The 17,028-nt window shown below is 52.2% G+C and overlaps 1 protein-coding gene across 2 annotated transcripts in view; it reads right to left on the bottom strand.

Moving 5' to 3' along the window:
* Positions 1-17,028, bottom strand: part of plekhm3 (pleckstrin homology domain containing, family M, member 3) — a 181,950-nt gene that overhangs the window by 78,119 nt on the left and 86,803 nt on the right. For both annotated transcript variants that reach the window (XM_072482654.1, XM_072482645.1), the window contains exon 5: positions 5,063-5,256. In XM_072482654.1, the coding sequence (XP_072338755.1) occupies positions 5,063-5,256 (194 nt within the window). The remainder of the gene's footprint in view (positions 1-5,062; positions 5,257-17,028) is intronic.

Genomic DNA, 17,028 nt, shown 5'->3' with positions numbered 1-17,028 from the left:
AAGGACTTGCCTCAGACACCCACCGCCACCAGACTCTTGTTCAGCGGAACTAACTTTTCAGCTGATACTTGTTTGGGTATCAGATGCCCGATCGTAACTGCTCTTCTGATTTGTCGAAAGATTCAGAACAGCAACCCCACCATGATGACTACATTTTTGTCCGTTCTTGTCGGTTGCTCAGGCAGTGGAGAAACGGCGTGAGACCCGCCCTGCCTGGGGACCCCCCCGTTGGTCAAAAACGCTCGGATAGGGGACATATGGTATTGGTAGCCGTCCTACCCGGGGACTCCATCCAAATCTTACCCGTCGCGGCCCATACGCACCTCATTCGACCGTTTCCTTTCAAAAACAGTTTTATTTATTTAGGTAAGCTTTGGGTTGCCGCCACATGCTATTTACATCCTAGAACATTTGGATGCTAAACTTAGCACTGGTCCACCATTGGGAAGTGTGCCGTGTCCTAACATTTGTTTTGGAAAAAGAAAAATGGGGGAGAAGTCACATATTGTGACCAATTATAAGGGTTTAATTGGCCCCAAGAAGGACAGACACACTAACACACCGGATATTAAACCAAGGTAGTTACAGATACTATGCTTGTCTTACAGAACTCCAGAAGCTCCAAGACCGGAGAAAAACAGCGAACACAGAGAAAGAAAAGAAAGAGGACAACCATGAGGACTTCGGTCATCGTGCTCAACATCTTTTTGGACATTTGGTTGCGCGGGAACACGGACCCCATTACTCCAAACACCCCTGCCGTTAATGTTTCACTGCCCCGCAGTACCGAGGGCCCAGTCACCAGCCACGCTGCATTATCCTGGTGTGCCAAGTTCATAATTTGGTACTCTTTATCGTACGTCATTGAGGCACTGTTAGCATTGGCCATACTCTGCTGTGCAGCACAGACCATGCACCTCCGCAAGTGGAAAAGGAGAGCGTACCGCGCTCGAACCCCGGTATATCGGATCCGATCCCCGATATTCGGCTATGACCAGACCCCAGACCCTCGCGACCTATAAAGAATAAAGAGTATTCACTTGCGTTATTACTGTAAATAAATAAATGTACAAAACGTTTCATTAAAAAAAATGTATGATCCTGAGCTTGACTGCCAAGCCAGGAAAGAGTATATTAAATGTTGTGATTGTTGTTGTATGTTTTAGGAAGATAGGATAATGCAATGTTTAGTGAGTATAGAGTATGGAGGTAAAATTAGAGGTTCCCAGTTTTATTTTTTTGATACATGCCCCTGCCTGACATAGCGCCCTCAAGAATTGTTTAGGTAAATTTTTGTGCATAGCTAGGGTCAGAGTAGTGGCCATGTAGGAGGTGCCCCTCCCCGGTCAGGGAACGAAGAGGACAACATTTATGTGATCCTTCACGCTTCGCGTTAGGATCACAAGACGGGAATGTAGCCACGTAAAATGGCTGCTTCCCGATTAATTTGGCCAAAGCCCGATTTAAAATGGTTAATCGGAAAGGCTGATGGGAAAAGCAGGTAACAAGACACAAACGGACAGCTGCAGGCAGAATATCATATTCGGCTCTGGGGAAGTCGGCCCAGATCGATACTCAGGGCTATTAACAGCCCATCAACCCAGGCATTTGCAGTTATACTCAGGACTCTTAACAGCCCATCAACCCAGACATCTGCAGTTTAATCGGCTATCCCCGGGAACAATTGCAACATATTAGCAATTGAATACCGGGCCAGACCTGTCAGCGCCTGCAGTGGCCGAAACAAAGGCAGGTGAATGACCACTCCCCGATCGGGGAATCGCCTCGCAATTGGACGTATCGAACCCAGTGATTGGGAACAAGTCCAATCACTTGGGACTCAGGGTCAAGGGCCGCCCCGGGAGGCGGGAAGCCCCTGGGCCCTATAAAGTGAGGGGCCAAGTTCAGATCGCTCTCTCTCCCTTCTTCGCCTGCTTGAGACCTTTGCAAGAACATCAACCGGCAACTGTAAGTTTGAATCCAGCGATCGCTATCCGATAAAGACTCCTAGCCATCGACCTGTATCAGCCTTTTGAATCCCGCGGGCCAGATCCGATTCGATAAGCCATTCGTTTCCCTGACCTGGTGGGCCCTTCCTAAAGCTAAGTATTGGCCAGTAGTGATAGGTTTATTATATAGATAGTAGGATTATTGTATAAACATTACTTGTTGTATATAATAAATGACCGTTGATTTCAATCTTTCTAAGCGGTGTGCTGACGTATTAATCATAACTTGAACGTGAACCACGTGGCGGTATCAGAAAGATACCTGGCGACTCGTGAGCAAAGGTGACGTAATCAGAGCTAATAAACTAAGGCTAAAAAGAGCAACAATTTAACCTGAAATCCCTTCACATCCTTGCTCCTCCCTCTCCCTGTAACCTCCTTCAGCCTGACAATTCGACAGGGTGGCACAGTGGTTAGCACTGCTGCCTCTCAGCGCTAGGGACCCGGGTTCAATTTCGGACTTGGGTGACTGCCAGTGTGGAGTTTGCAAGTTCTCAGAGTCTGCATGGATTTCCTCCGGGAGCTCCAGTTTCCTCCCACAGTTCAAAGATGTGCAGTTTAGATCAATTAGCCATGCTAAATTGTTCTTTAGGGTCCAAAGATGTGTGGATTAGGTGCATTATGCATGGGTGTAGGGGCTAGGGTGGGGGGGGGGGGGGGGGGCTGAAGTGGGCCTGAATGCTCTTTCGGAGGTGAGTGCAGACTCAATGGCCGAATGGCATCCTTTTGCACTGTTGGGATTCTGATCTGCTGAGATCTCGGCATTCCTCCAATTATGGTCTCTCATGCATGCCCAATCTCCAACATGCCACCACTGGTGGCCGCTAACTGCCTAGGCCCTAAACACTGGAATTTCCTCTCTCAACCCATCTCTCCATTTCTCTCTCCCTCTTGAGACACTCCTTAAAAATCACAAGAGTAAGCTTTTGATCATTTGCCCTCATAGTTTTTTATGTGGCTCAGTGTTAATTTCTGTCCTGTGAAGCACCCGTGGGATGTTTTAGTGCACTTATGGTACACTGTAAATGGAACATGCTGTAGTGTCGCACAGTGCAGTTAGCCACATATCTGACCTGTGCTCCTACCAAGCGCATTTCTATACTGCATCATTGAATCTTAAATCTGGACTAATTTGAGGAGAGGCACAGGTGGTAATCACAAAGTCTTTCGCAGCAACCTGGGGGGGGGGGGGGGGGGGGGGGGGGGGGGGGCATTAGGAGAGTTGCAAGGTGCAAGCAAGCCGGAACCGAAAAGACAAAACAACCAATGTTGAGAAGGAAGGTGGAACGGTAAAGAAGGCATACATGCCAGAAGCTTCCACACAGACAGGAATATAGAGAAAGATAGAGACCATCTAAAATATATATAGAAATGACTTTCAATAATTATTGAGTCACATTACTTTGTTACTTACCAAGGAGACTAACATGGTGGGCATGCAAAGAGGAGAATTAATACAGACATACTTTCATGCAACCTCTCCTAAGCACTGCCCAGGATATCCTGCTTGTATATTACAAAACTGTAACACTGGAATCCACAGCGGCTAAAGTCCCCTGATAGGCTATGGGCCTTGGCAACATCTTGGCTATAGTGAAGACCTGTCCTCATGAACTAACTGTGCCTTTAGACAAGCTACTCTAATATGGCTACAACACTGGGCATCTACCCAATAAGAGTGGAAAATTGTCCAGGTTAGCCTGATCCAAAAAAGCAGCATGAGGTAACCCAACCAATTGAAACCAACATCAGCCACTCAATCACCAGCAAACTGATGGAAAGGTTTGTTTCTGCTATCAAGTGGCACTCCCTCACCAATAGCTTGCTCATCAATACTCAGTTTTGGTTCTGCCAGGATCACTCTGGTCCAGATCTCATTACAGCCTTGGTCCAAACATGAATACAAAGCTGAGTTCTAAAGATGAGGATTACTGCCTTGCCCGAGTGTGGTATCACAAAAGCCCTGGTAATACTGGAATCGGGGAAAACTCTCCATTGTTTGTTTGGAGTCTTACCCAGCACAAAGGAAGATGCTTGTGTTTGTTGGAAGCTAATTATCTCAGTCCGGACATTATTGCTGGGGTTCCTCAGTTGGGCATCTGAAGCCCAACCAGATTCAGCTGTTTCATCATTGACTTTCCCTCCAATATAAGGTCAGAAGTCAGGATTTTCGCTGATGATTACAATGTTCAGTTCCATTCACAACTGGTCAGCTAGTGAAGCAGTCCATATCAGCACACAGATGACCTGGACAACATTCAGGCTTGGGTGATGAGTGGGAAGTAACATTTATGTCTCAAAAGTGCAGGGAAATGGCCATCTGCAACAAGAGTCTAACCACCTCGCCTTGATATTCAACAGCATTACCATCATCGTATCAGCAACATTAACAAGAAACTTAACAGGACCAACCACATGGAAATTGTGATGACAGAAGCAGATCAGAGGAAAGGAATTCTGCAGTGTGTGACTTTGCTCTTGACTCCAAATCCTGTCCACCAACAAGGAAAAAGTCAGGAATGTGATAGAATAATCCTTACTTGCCTGAATAAGTAGTTCTAACAACACTCATAAACCTCAACACCATACAGGACAAAGAAGCCTGCTTGAGTGGCATCCCACACATCATCATAAACATTCACTCCCTCCACCACTGGCCCTCTGTGGTTGCAGTTTCTATCATCTACGTTTGATGCAGTGTAGCAACTCAAGGCCTCTTTGATAGCACTTCCAAAATCTGCCACCAGAAGGACAAGGGCAGTAAGCACATGCGAACACCACCAGTCACAAACCTTTCCGACTTGGAAATAGATCACTGTCACTTAATAGTTGCTGGGTCAAAATCATGGAACTCCCTCCCGACCTGCACAAAAGGAGTATCTTCAGCACACAGGCTGCAGTCGTTCAAGAATATGGCTCAACATTACTGTTTCTGGGCAATTAAGGATGGGCAATAAATGCTGGCCTAACCAATAGTCCACACATCCAGTGAATGAAACAGTCACTATACACTAGTTTTATTCCAAAACTGGGAGTAGATTTAGGGAGCATACCTTCTGCGCAAATCTTCTGCCACAGAGGCCCTGCAGCTGAACAAGTATGCTCTCAGTGATTTTAGCTGCTGACGCAAACGGAGGACAGTTGCCAGTGCTTCCACATGCTCATACAAATGCGGATTATCCTGCTGCACATCAATAAGCGGCTCTTCAGAGATGTACTCCAGGAACTCTTTCGCTTGTTTTGAAACCTGCAAAGGGTGAAAAGTTTGAAAATGGTAATGTACCAGTGAAATGAACATGGTAGGGTACTGCTGAGGTTAAACTCGATGTCAGGAGTTCAAATCATAACACTGCAGTTTGAAACTTTGAATTCAGTTCATAAAATCTGATTGTTATAAAAGCCCAACTGCTTCCCATTAGGGAAGGAAACTTGCTGTCCTTTTCCAATTTAGGCCTTTATGTGACTCCAGGCCCCATCAACGTAGTGGTTTTGTGATGCCTGAGCAGTTGCATCAAACTGCTTCACATTGTCAGGACAGTTATGAATGAGCAATAAATGTCTTGCCACAAATACCAAAAGCCTAGAATATATATATATTTTTAAACAATAGAGTCGAGGCATGGTAGCACGGTAGCGCAGTGGGTTAGCCCTGCTGCCTCACGGCGCCGAGGTCCCAGGTTCGATCCCGGCTGTGGGTTACTGACCGTGTGGGGTTTGCACATTCTCCCCGTTTGCGTGGGTTTCACCCCACAACCCAAAGATGTGCAGGGTAGGTGGATTGGGCACACTAAATTGCCCCTTAATTGGAAAAATGAATTGGGTACTCTAAAGTTTCGGTTAAAATAAAGCATTTGCGATCAGCCGTAATGCCCTCTCAGTTGATTGTAAAAGATCCCACAGCATTCTCTTGAACAAATGGAGGTGAGTTCTTACTTGGCTAATATTTCTCTCTCAACCCACATGACTAATACTCAGATCTACTGCACAGCGGTAATCCAGACCCCAGGATAATGACCCAGGTTTGAATCCCACCACAGCAGGTGATGGAATTTAAACTCAATAAAATACCTGGAATTAAAAGTCAAATTTTGTAGTAAAAACCCATCTGGTTCCCTGATGTCCTGTAGGGAAGGAAATCTGGGACTTCCGGTTGCGGCTATGCAGAGCTAGGTCGCATGTTCGGTAGCTCCCACTTGGAACGGACTTTTGGGCTCTTTACAGGGCCCCCACGGCATTTGTTTGACATTTCCCGGTGTGGGAAGAAGACTGCAACATTCCCCCGACAGTGTCCCCCAGGAATGGTATGTCTCTTGGTTACCAGACCCGGCAGAAACAGTAAAAGATTTGGCTGCAACTGCAGGATAAACAGAGCCTCTTCCAGCATGCAGGCAGGGAAGGGCAAGTTTAAAGCTGCAAGCTGACTTGAGGGCCTCTATTAAAGGTGAATTCTAGCAGCAGAGGGAACAACTGTGAAAAGATCTACCAAGGCCACTGAAGAAGCGGGGACGAGGCTTCCGGTGGCGGCCATGGAGGAGTAGGTCGCGCATTCGGCAGCTCCCGTCTGGAACGGACTCTCAGACCTTTTTCAGGAGTTTCCACAGACTTTTTGGGGCAGATTGGTGAGGCGAACACCGCCAAAAGGATTCCCTCGCGGGACTTCCGGTTGCGGCTATGCGGAGCTCTTCCGGTTGCGGCTATGCGGAGCTAAGTCGCACATTCGGCGGCTCCCGCAAAAACGGACTTTTGGGCTCTTTTCAGGGCCCCCAAGGGCACTTTTTCGACGTTTCCCGGTGTGGGAAGGAGTTAATAATAGCCCCCCGTCAGTATATGGCTTTAACTAGGAGCGGGGCGACACAAGAGGTGGTGGTGGACCAGAAGGACAAAATGGTGGCGGGCAGAGACCAGGCAGCGTGGAGGCAGTGGGCGGAGGAGCAACAGGAGGGTATCCAGCGCTGCCTCAGAGAGATTAAAACGGACATGCTAGAGCCGATGAAGGCTTCTATTGATAAGCTGCTGGAGACACAGACGGCCCAGGGGGTGGCGATCTGAGAGGCTCGACAAAAGATCTCTGACAATGAGGACGAGATCTTAGGCATGGCGCTCCACAAGAAATGGCAGGAGCAGTTCGAGGAGATGGAGAATCGGTTGAGGCGGAAGAATCTGCGGATTCTGGGCCTCCCGGAGGGGCTGGAGGGGCCGGACGTTGGGGGGGGGGGGGGCCTATGTGGTCACCATGTTGAACTCGCTGATGGGAGCGGGGTCCTTCCAGGGGCCACTGGAGCTGGAAGGGGCCATAGAGTGTTGGTGAGGAGGCCCAAGGCTATCGAGCCTCCGCGGGCGGTGCTGGTGCGGTTCGTCGATCGGGAGTGTGCTCAGGTGGGCCAAGAAGGAGAGCAGCAGCAGGTGGGAGAACGCGGAGGTTCGGATGAAATGAAATGAAAATCGCTTATTGTCACAAATAGGTTTCAATGACGTTACTGTGAAAAGCCCCTAGTCGCCACATTCCGGCGCCTGTTCGGGGAGGCTGGTACGGGAATTGAACCGTGCTGCTGGCCTGCTTTAAAAGCCAGCGATTTAGCCCAGTGTGCTAAACCAGGATATATCAGGACTGGAGTGCGGAGGTGGCGAAGAGGAGGGCCGGGTACAATCGAGCGAAGGCGGTGCTGCGCAGGAAGAGGGTGAAGTTTGGCATGTTGCAGCCGGCGCGACTGTGGGTTACCTACAAAGGACCGGCACCATTATTTTGAGTTTCCGGAGGAGACGTGGGCCTTTGTTCAGGCCGAGAAGCTGGACACAGACTGAGGGTCGGGATGGGTGATTGAGGACCGCGGTGGATATGTTATGCCTATTTTAGGTTCGGAAGGGGGGCCTTTGCATTGTTTTGGGTTTCTTTTTCTCTTTCGGGTTGGGGAGGGTGGATGGGGCGGGTTGGGCACTGTTTTGGTTGGTGGCGGGGCCTGGTAGGTGGCGAGCGCGGGCTTTTTTCCCGCGCCGAAGAGTGGGGAGGGGGGCGGGGCCGGGGAAATGAGGATTGTTTCCCGCGCTTAGAATGGAGGGGGGAGGGGGAGAGCCTGTGGATGGGGAGCGGGAGAGTAGGGTGTGTCACACAATGGGAGGAGTCGAAGGGGAGGCGGGAGTGGCCGGGGTCAGCAGGAGTCAGCTGACTTGCGGAAGTGCAATGGGGGGAGTAAACCAGCTAGGATGGGTCCTAGCCGGGAGGGAGTGGGGGGGAACCGAGTTGCTGCTGCTAAGGTCAAGGAGGAGCTGGAGCGAGGGGGGGGGGTCGAGACGGGGGTATGCCACTGTGGGGAACAGGCCGTGTGTGGGGTGCGGGCGCGTGGCTGGCCGAGGGGGGGTCATGGCTAGTCGGCGGGGGAGCGGGGGTAGCCCCCTGCTCCGGCTGATAACCTGGAATGTAAGGGGACTGAATGGGCCGGTTAAGCGGGCCCGCGTGTTCACGCACCTTAAGGGGCTCAAGGCGGATGTGGTTATGCTCCAGGAGACACACCTGAAGGTGGCAGACCAGGCAAGGCTGAGGAAATGGGGGGTAGGTCAGGTGTTTCATTCGGGGCTAGATGCCAAAAATCGAGGGGTGGCGATCTTGGTGGGAAAGGTGTCATTCGAGGCGTCGAGCATTGTGGCAGATAATGGCGGTAGGTACATAATGGTAAGTGGCAAGTTGCAGAGAGAGAGGGTGGTACTGGTCAATGTGTATGCTCCGAACTGGGACGATGCGGGTTTTATGCAGCGTATGTTGGGTCAGATCCCAGACTTGGAAGTGGGGGGCCTGATAATCGGGGGAAACTTGAACACGGTGTTGGATCTGGCACTGGATCGCTCCAGGTCTAGGACGGGTAGGAAGCCGGCAGCGGCTAGAGTGTTGAGGGGATTTATGGACCAAATGGGAGGGGTGGACCCGTGGCGATTTGCAAGGCCGGGGGCTAGGGAATTTTCATTCTTCTCACATGTCCATCAGGGTTATTCTCGAATCGACTTTTTCATTTTGAGTAGGGCACTGATAGCGAGAGTAGAGGATACAGAGTATTCGGCAATAGCCATTTCGGACCACGCCCCGCATTGGGAGGGCTTGGAGATGGGGGAGGAGAGGGACCAGCGCCTGCTGTGGTGCTTGGAGGTGGGGCTGTTGGCGGACGAGGAGGTGAGCGAGCGGGTCTGAGGAAGTATAGAGAGATACTTGGAGACCAACGACAACGGGGAGGTCCGAGTGGGGATGGTATGGGAGGCACTGAAGGCGGTGGTGAGGGGAGAGCTGATCTCCATTAGGGCCCACAAGGAGCGGAGGGAGCGGGGGGAGAGGGAGAGGCTGGTGGTGGAGATGGTGAGGGTAGACAGGAGGTATGCAGAAGAGCCTGAGGAAGGATTGTTGAGGAAGAGGCGCAGCCTCCAGGCCGAATTCGACCTGGTGACCACCAGGAAGGCGGAGGTGCAGTGGAGGGAGGCCCAGGGGGCGGTCTACAAGTATGGGGGAAAGGCAAGCCGGATGCTGGCGCATCAGCTTCGGAAGCAGGACGCAGCTAGGGAGATCGGGGGAGTTAAGGACAGGGGAGGGAGCGTTGTGCGGAGTGGGGTTGGCATCAATGGGGTCTTCAGGGACTTCTACAAGGAATTGTACCGATCCGAGCCCCCACGGGAGGAGGGAGGGATGGGCCGTTTCCTGGACCAATTGAGGTTTCCAAAGGTGGAAGAGGGACTGGTGGCGGGACTGGGGCCCCCGATTGGGCTGGAAGAGCTGATCAAAGGGATAGGAAGCATGCAGGCGGGGAAGGCACTGGGGCCGGACGATTTCCCGGTCTAGTTCTATAAAAAATATATGGACCTGTTGGGCCCGCTGTTAGTTAGGACCTTTAAATGAGGCAAGGGAGGGGGGCTTTACCCCCGACGATGTCCCGGGCACTGATCTCCTTGATCCTGAAGCGGGACAAGGATCCCCTGCAATGTGGGTCTTACAGACCGATTTCTTTGCTAAATGTAGATGCCAAGATGCTGGCGAAGGTCTTAGCCACGAGGATTGAGGGCCACAGTTCATCCATGAAGACCAGACGGGGTTTGTGAAGGGGAGACAGTTGAACGCGAATGTGCGGAACGTTATCATGATGCCAGCGAGTGAGGGGGAGGCGGAGATAGTGGTGGCGATGGATGCTGAGAAAGCCTTCGATAGGGTAGAGTGGGGGTACCTGTGGGAGGTGCTGAAGAAGTTCGGGTTGGAGGAGGGGCTTGTCAGGTGGGTTAGGCTGTTGTATGAGGTTCCGATGGCGAATGTGGCCACAAATAGGAGGAGGTCCGAGTACTTTCGGTTGCACCGAGGGACGAGACAGGGGTGTCCCCTGTCCCCCCTGCTCTTTGCACTGGCGATTGAACCCCTGGCTATGGCACTGAGAGAGTCGAGGAACTGGAGGGGGTTGGTGCGGGGTGGGGAGGCGCATAGGGTGTCGCTTTATGCGGACGACCTGCTGCTGTATGTGGCGGACCCGGTGGGAGGAATGCCAGAGGTAATGAGGATCCTTCGGGAATCCGGGGACTTTTCGGGGTACAAGCTCAATATGGGGAAGAGCGAGCTGTTCGTAGTTCAGCTAGGGGACCAGGAGAGGGGGATTGGCGAGCTCCCACTAAAAAGGGCAGAGAGGAGCTTCAGATATTTGGGGGTCCAGGTGGCCAGGAGCTGGGGGGCCCTGCATAGGCTTAACTTTACAAGGCTGGTGGAGCAAATGGAGGAGTTCAAGAAGTGGGTAGGGTGCAGTCAATCAAAATGACGGTGCTCCCAAGATTTTTGTTCCTGTTCCAGTGCCACCCCGTGTTTATCCCAAAGGCTTTTTTCAGGCAGGTTAACAGGAGTATAATGTGGGCGCGAGGGACTCTGAGGATGAGAAGGGTGTTCCTGGAGCGGAGTAGAGATAGGGGGGGGCTGGCGCTGCCCAACCTCTGTGGGGACTACTGGGCCGCCAATGCGATGATGGTGCGCAAGTGGGTGATGGAGGGGGCTGCATGGAAGAGGCTGTAGACGGCGTCCTGTGTGGATACGAGTCTGGGGGCGCTGGCAACGGCGCCGCTGCCGCTCCCTCCAAGGAGGTATACCACGAGCCTGGTGGTGGCCGCGGCCCTCAAACTTTGGGGGCAGCGGAGGCGGCATGGGGGGACATTGGGGCCTCGGCATGGACCCCATCACGGGGGAACCACCGGTTCACCCCAGGAAGAACAGGTGGTGGGTTTTAGGGGTGGCACAGGGCAGGGATACAAAAGTTGGGGGACCTGTTTGTGGACGGGAAGTTCGCGAGCTTGGGTGAGCTGGAGGAGAAGTACAGGCTCCCCCCCGGGGAACACCTTCAGGTACTTACAGGTAAGGGCGTTTGTCAGACGGCAGGTGGTGGAATTCCCGCGGCTACTGCCACACACAGTACAGGACAGGGTGCTCTCGGGGGGGTGGGTGGGAGTGGGGAAGATCTCGGAAACTTACCAGGTGATGCAGGAGGAGGAGGCGGCCTCGGTGGTGGAGTTGAAAGGGAAGTGGGAGGAGGAGTTGGGAGAGGAGATCGAAGAGGGGACGTGAGCAGATGCCCTAGGGAGGGTGAATTCTTCCTCTTCGTGCGCGAGGCTCAGCCTCATATAGTTTAAGGTGCTGCACAGGGCACACATGACCGGGACAAGGATGAGCCGGTTCTTTGGGGGTGAGGACAGGTGTGTTAGGTGCTCAGGGAGCCCAGCAAATCACACCCATATGTTCTGGGCATGCCCAGCGCTGGAGTAATTTTGGAAGGGCGTAGCGAGGACGGTGTCGAGGGTGGTAGGATCCAGGGTCATAGAATAGAATAGAATTTTACAGTGCAGAAGGAGGCCATTCGGCCCATCGGGTCTGCACCGGCTCTTGGAAAGAGCACCCTACCCAAGGTCAACACCTCCACCCTATCCCCATAACCCAGTACCCCCACCCAACACTAAGGGCAATTTTGGACACTAAGAGCAATTTATCATGGCCAATCCACCTAACCTGCACATCTTTGGACTGTGGGAGGAAACCGGAGCACCCGGAGGAAACCCACGCACACACGAGGAGGATGTGCAGACTCCGCACAGACAGTGACCCAAGCCAGAATCGAACCTGGGACCCTGGAGCTATGAAGCAATTGTGCTATCCACAAGGCTACCGTGCTGCCCGGGTCAGACCGGGCTGGGAGCTCGCAATATTTGGGGTGGCAGAGAAGCCGGGAGTGCAGGAGGCGAAAGAGGCCGGAATTCTGGCCTTTGCGTCCCTGGTAGCCCGGCGAAGGATTCTTCTTCAGTGGAAAGATGCGAGGCCCCCAAGCCTGAAATCCTGGATCAGCGATATGGCAGGGTTCATTAAATTGGAGAGGGTGAAATTCGCCTGGAGAGGGTCGGTACAAGGATTCTTTAGGCGGTGTCAACCATTCTTAGACTTTCTGGCAGAACGATAGACATTGGTCAATGGCAGCAGCAGCTCGGGGGGGGGGGGTTTACGTTATTTTTGTTTATGTTATTTACACTGGCGGGTCTGAGGGGGTGTATACACCTGTTGTGTTAAGTCGCGGTGTTAATATTAATTTATTATTTATGTACAGGGAGGGAGGGGTTTGGGGGGTTGCTTTTTTAGATTGTGTTTTGTACTTAACCCTGTTGGGTTCTTTTTTCTTTCCCATTTTGTTATTGATATTTTATGAAAACCTTTAATAAAAATTGTTTTTTTTTTTAAATAAGGGAAGGAAATCTGCCATATTACCTGGTCTGGCCATGTGACTCCAGACCCACGGCAATGTGGTTTACTCTGAAATGCCCTTTGAAATGGGCCAGCAAGCCACTCAGTTGTATTCAACTGCTACGAAAACACAAAAAAGGAATGAAACCGGACGGACCACCCGGCATCGACCCAGGCACCGGAAACAACAACGGAAAACCTAGCCCTGTCAACCCTGCAAAGTCCTCCTTTACTAACATTTGGGGCTTGTGCCAAAGTTGGGAGCGCTGTCCCACAGACTAGTTTTTTAAAAAATATATATTTTATTAAAGTTTTCAAACACAATTTTTTCCCTTACAAATCAAAAAAAAAGGGTAACATGATAACTGCAATATAACATTGTTTAACTAACATGGTAAACTAACCAAATAACACTAAGTAATAACCCCCCCCGCCCCCTCTCCCCCTCCAAAAACCAAAACAATTTACCCCCCCTCCCTCTCTCCCCTGGGTTGCTGCTGCTGGCCATCTATCTTCCCTCTAACGTTCCGCTAGGTAGTCGAGGAACGGTTGCCACCGTCTGGTGAACCCTTGAGCCGATCCTCTCAGCGCAAACTTCATCTACTCTAGTTTTATGAACCCCGCCATATCGTTTATCCAGGCCTCCAGTCCGGGGGGTTTCGCTTCCTTCCACATGAGTAAAATCCTACGCCGGGCTACTAGGGACGCAAAGGCCACGACATCGGCCTCTTTCGCCTCCTGCACTCCCGGCTCATCCGCTACTCCAAATATAGCTAACCCCCAGCCTGGCTTGACCCGGACCTTCACCACCTTCAAGATCACTCCAGTCACTCCCCTCCAATACCCCTCCAGTGCCGGACACAACCAAAACATATGTGTATGGTTCGCCGGGCTTCCCCCACACCTCCCACACTTGTCCATTCCACTCCGAAGAACCTGCTCAACCTTGCTCCCGTTATGTGTGCTCTATGCAGCACCTTAAATTGGATCAGGCTAAGCCTGGCACACGAGGAAGAGGAATTTACCCTGCTTAGGGCATCAGCCCACAAACCCTCCTCAATCTCCTCCCCGAGCTCTTCTTCCCATTTTCCCTTCAGTTCGCCCACCAACTCCTCCCCCTCTTCTCTCATCTCCCGGTATATCTCTGACACTTTGCCCTCCCCGACCCACACCCCCGAAAGCACCCTGTCCTGGATCCCTTGTGTCGGGAGCAGCGGAAATTCCCTCACCAGTTGTTTCGTGAACGCTCTCACCTGCATATATCTAAAGAAATTTCCCCGGGGCAGCTCATACTTTTCCTCAAGCGCTCCCAAGCTCGCAAACGTCCCGTCTATAAATAAATCGCCCACTCTCCTGATTCCTACCCGGTGCCAGCTCTGGAATCCTCCGTCCAGCCTCCCTGGGGCAAACCTATGGTTGTTCCTGATCGGGGACCACACCGAGGCTCCCAGCACACCCCTCTGTCGCCTCCATTGCCCCCAGATACTTAATGTTGCCGCCACCACTGGGTTTGTGGTAAATATTTTTGGGGAGAGCGGTAGTGGTGCCATCACCAGTGCTTTTAAACTCGTCCCTTTGCAGGACTTCATCTCCAACCTTTTCCACGTGGCTCCCTCTCCCATCCATTTACGAATCATTTTTTTTAAAGAAGGCCTTAGTGATCAGTATAGGGAGACATTGGAACACAAATAGGAACCTTGGGAGGACCATCATCTTCATTGCCTGCACTCTGCCCGCCAGTGACAGCGGCTGCATGTCCCACCTTTTGAAATCCTCTTCCATTTGTTCCACCAGCCGTGTCAGATTGAGCCTGTGTAAGGTTCCCCAGCTCCTGGCTATCTGAATCCCCAGGTATCGGAAGTTTCTTTCCACTCTCCTTAGCGGTAGGCCATCTATCCCTCTACTCTGGTCCCCAGGGCGTATCACAAAAAGCTCACTCTTTCCCATGTTAAGCCTATATCCCGAGAAATCTCCAAACTCCCTCAATATCTGCATGACCTCTGTCATCCCCCCCACTGGGTCCGTCACATACAGCAGTAGGTAATCCGCGTAGAGTGACACTCGGTGTTCCTCTCCCCCTCTAATCACCCCTCTCCATTTTCTGGAGTCTCTCAGCGCAATGGCCAGTGGTTCAATTGCCACCACGAACAGTAATGGGGACAACGGGCATCCCTGTCTTGTTCCCGTGTAGTCGAAAATACTCCGACCTTTGCCGACCTGTGACCACACTTGCCGTTGGGGCTCCATAGAGGAGTTTAACCCAGCTGACAAACCAGTTCCCTCAGCACCTCCCATAGATATTCCCACTCCACCCTATCAAATGCCTTCTCTGCATCAATTGCCACCACTATCTCTGCCTCCCCCTCTGCTGGGGGCATCATTATCACCCCTAATAGCCGTCGCACGTTGACATTTAGTTTTCTCCTCTTTACGAACCCTGTCTGGTGTTCGCGCACCACCCCCGGGAAACAATCCTCTATCCCCGTTGCCAGCACCTTTGCTAGCAACTTGGCGTCCACATTTAGCAGTGAGATAGGCCTATAGGACCCGCACTGCAGCGGATCTTTATCCCGCTTCAAGATTAGCGATATCGTCGCCTCCGGCATTGTCGGGGGTAGGGTCCCCCCTTCTCTGGCCTCGTTAAAGGTCCTTACCAGCAGCGGGGCCAACAAGTCCACATATTTTCTATAGAATTCCACCGGGAACCCATCTGGTCCCGGGGCCTTCCCTGCCTGCATGTTCCCTAGCCCCTTGATAACCTCGTCCACCCCAATCGGCGCCCCCAGGCCTTCCACCTCCTGCTCCTCCACCCTCGGGAACCTTAATTGGTCCAAAAACTGCCGCATCTCCTCTTTTCCCTCCGGGGGTTGGGACCTATATAGTCTCTCGTAAAAGGTCTTAAACACCTCATTTATCTTCCCTGCTCTCCGCACCGTAGCTCCCATTTCATCCCTAATTCCCCCCATCTCCCTCGCCGCTGTCCTCTTTCGCAACTGATGGGCCAACAGGCGACTCGCCTTTTCCCCATATTCATATCTCATCCCTGTGCCTTCCTCCACTGTGCCTCCGCCCTCCTTGTGGTCAACAGGTAGAACTCTCCCTTTATAGTCCTTCATCCGGGGCCTCCGCATATTCTTTGTCTACCCTCAAAATCTCCCCCAGTAGTCTTTCCCTTTCCTTGGCCTCTATTTTCCCCTTGTGGGCCCTGATGGAGATCAGCTCTCCTCTGACCACCGCCTTTAGTGCTTCCCATACTACTCCCACTCGGACCTCCCCGTCGTCATTGGCCTCCAGGTACCTTTCGATACATCCCCGCACCCTTCCGCAGACTCCCTCATCCGCCAGTAATCCCACATCCAGTCGCCAGAGTGAACGCTGCTCCCTCTTCTCTCCTAGTTCCAGGTCCACCCAGTGTGGGGCATGATCTGAAACAGCTATGGCTGAGTACTCAGTTCCTTCCACCCTCGAGATCAGTGACCTTCCCAAAACAAAGAAATCTATCCGGGAGTACACCTTGTGAACATGGGAGAAGAAGGAGAACTCTTTGGCCATCGGCCTAACAAATCGCCACGGATCCACTCCCCCCATTTGGTCCATAAACACCCTAAGCACCTTGGCCGCTGCCGGCCTTCTTCCGGTCCTAGATCTAGATCTATCTAACCCTGGGTCCAACACGGTGTTGAAGTCCCCCCCCCATTATCAGGTTTCCTACCTCCAGGTCCGGGATACGTCCCAGCATCCGCTTCATAAATCCCGCATCATCCCAATTCGGGGCATATACGTTAACCAACACGACCTCCATTCCCTGCAGTCTGCCACTCACCCACTCACCATCACATATCTGCCTCCGCTGTCTGAAACAATGTTCCTAGCTTCGAATGACGCCCGTTTCCCCACCAGTATGGCCACCCCTCTGTTCTTTGCATCCAGCCCTGAGTGGAACACCTGTCCCACCCATCCTTTCCTTAACCTAACTTGGTCCGCCACCTTCAGGTGCGTCTCCTGAAGCATGGCCACGTCTGCCCTCAGTCCTTTCAAGTGCGCGAACACTCGGGGCCCTTTTAATCGGCCCATTTAGGCCTCTCACGTTCCACGTGATCAGCCGAACTGGTGGGCTGCCTGCCCCCCTCCCCTGTCGACTAGCCATCACCCTCTCGAGGCCAGTCCCACGTCCCGGTTCCGCGCACCCACCCGTTCCCCAGGCGGCCCATTTCCGCCCCGACCACCTTTTCTTTTACCAGTTCCTCTTCGATCTCTGCAGCAGCAAGCCAGTTACCTGCACCCCCCCCCCCC

Source organism: Scyliorhinus torazame, chromosome 2 (genome assembly GCF_047496885.1).
Source record: "Scyliorhinus torazame isolate Kashiwa2021f chromosome 2, sScyTor2.1, whole genome shotgun sequence".
NCBI lineage: Eukaryota > Metazoa > Chordata > Chondrichthyes > Carcharhiniformes > Scyliorhinidae > Scyliorhinus > Scyliorhinus torazame.
The sequence above is the reverse complement of the archived record's forward strand: the minus strand, read 5'-3'. Positions and strand labels throughout refer to the sequence as shown.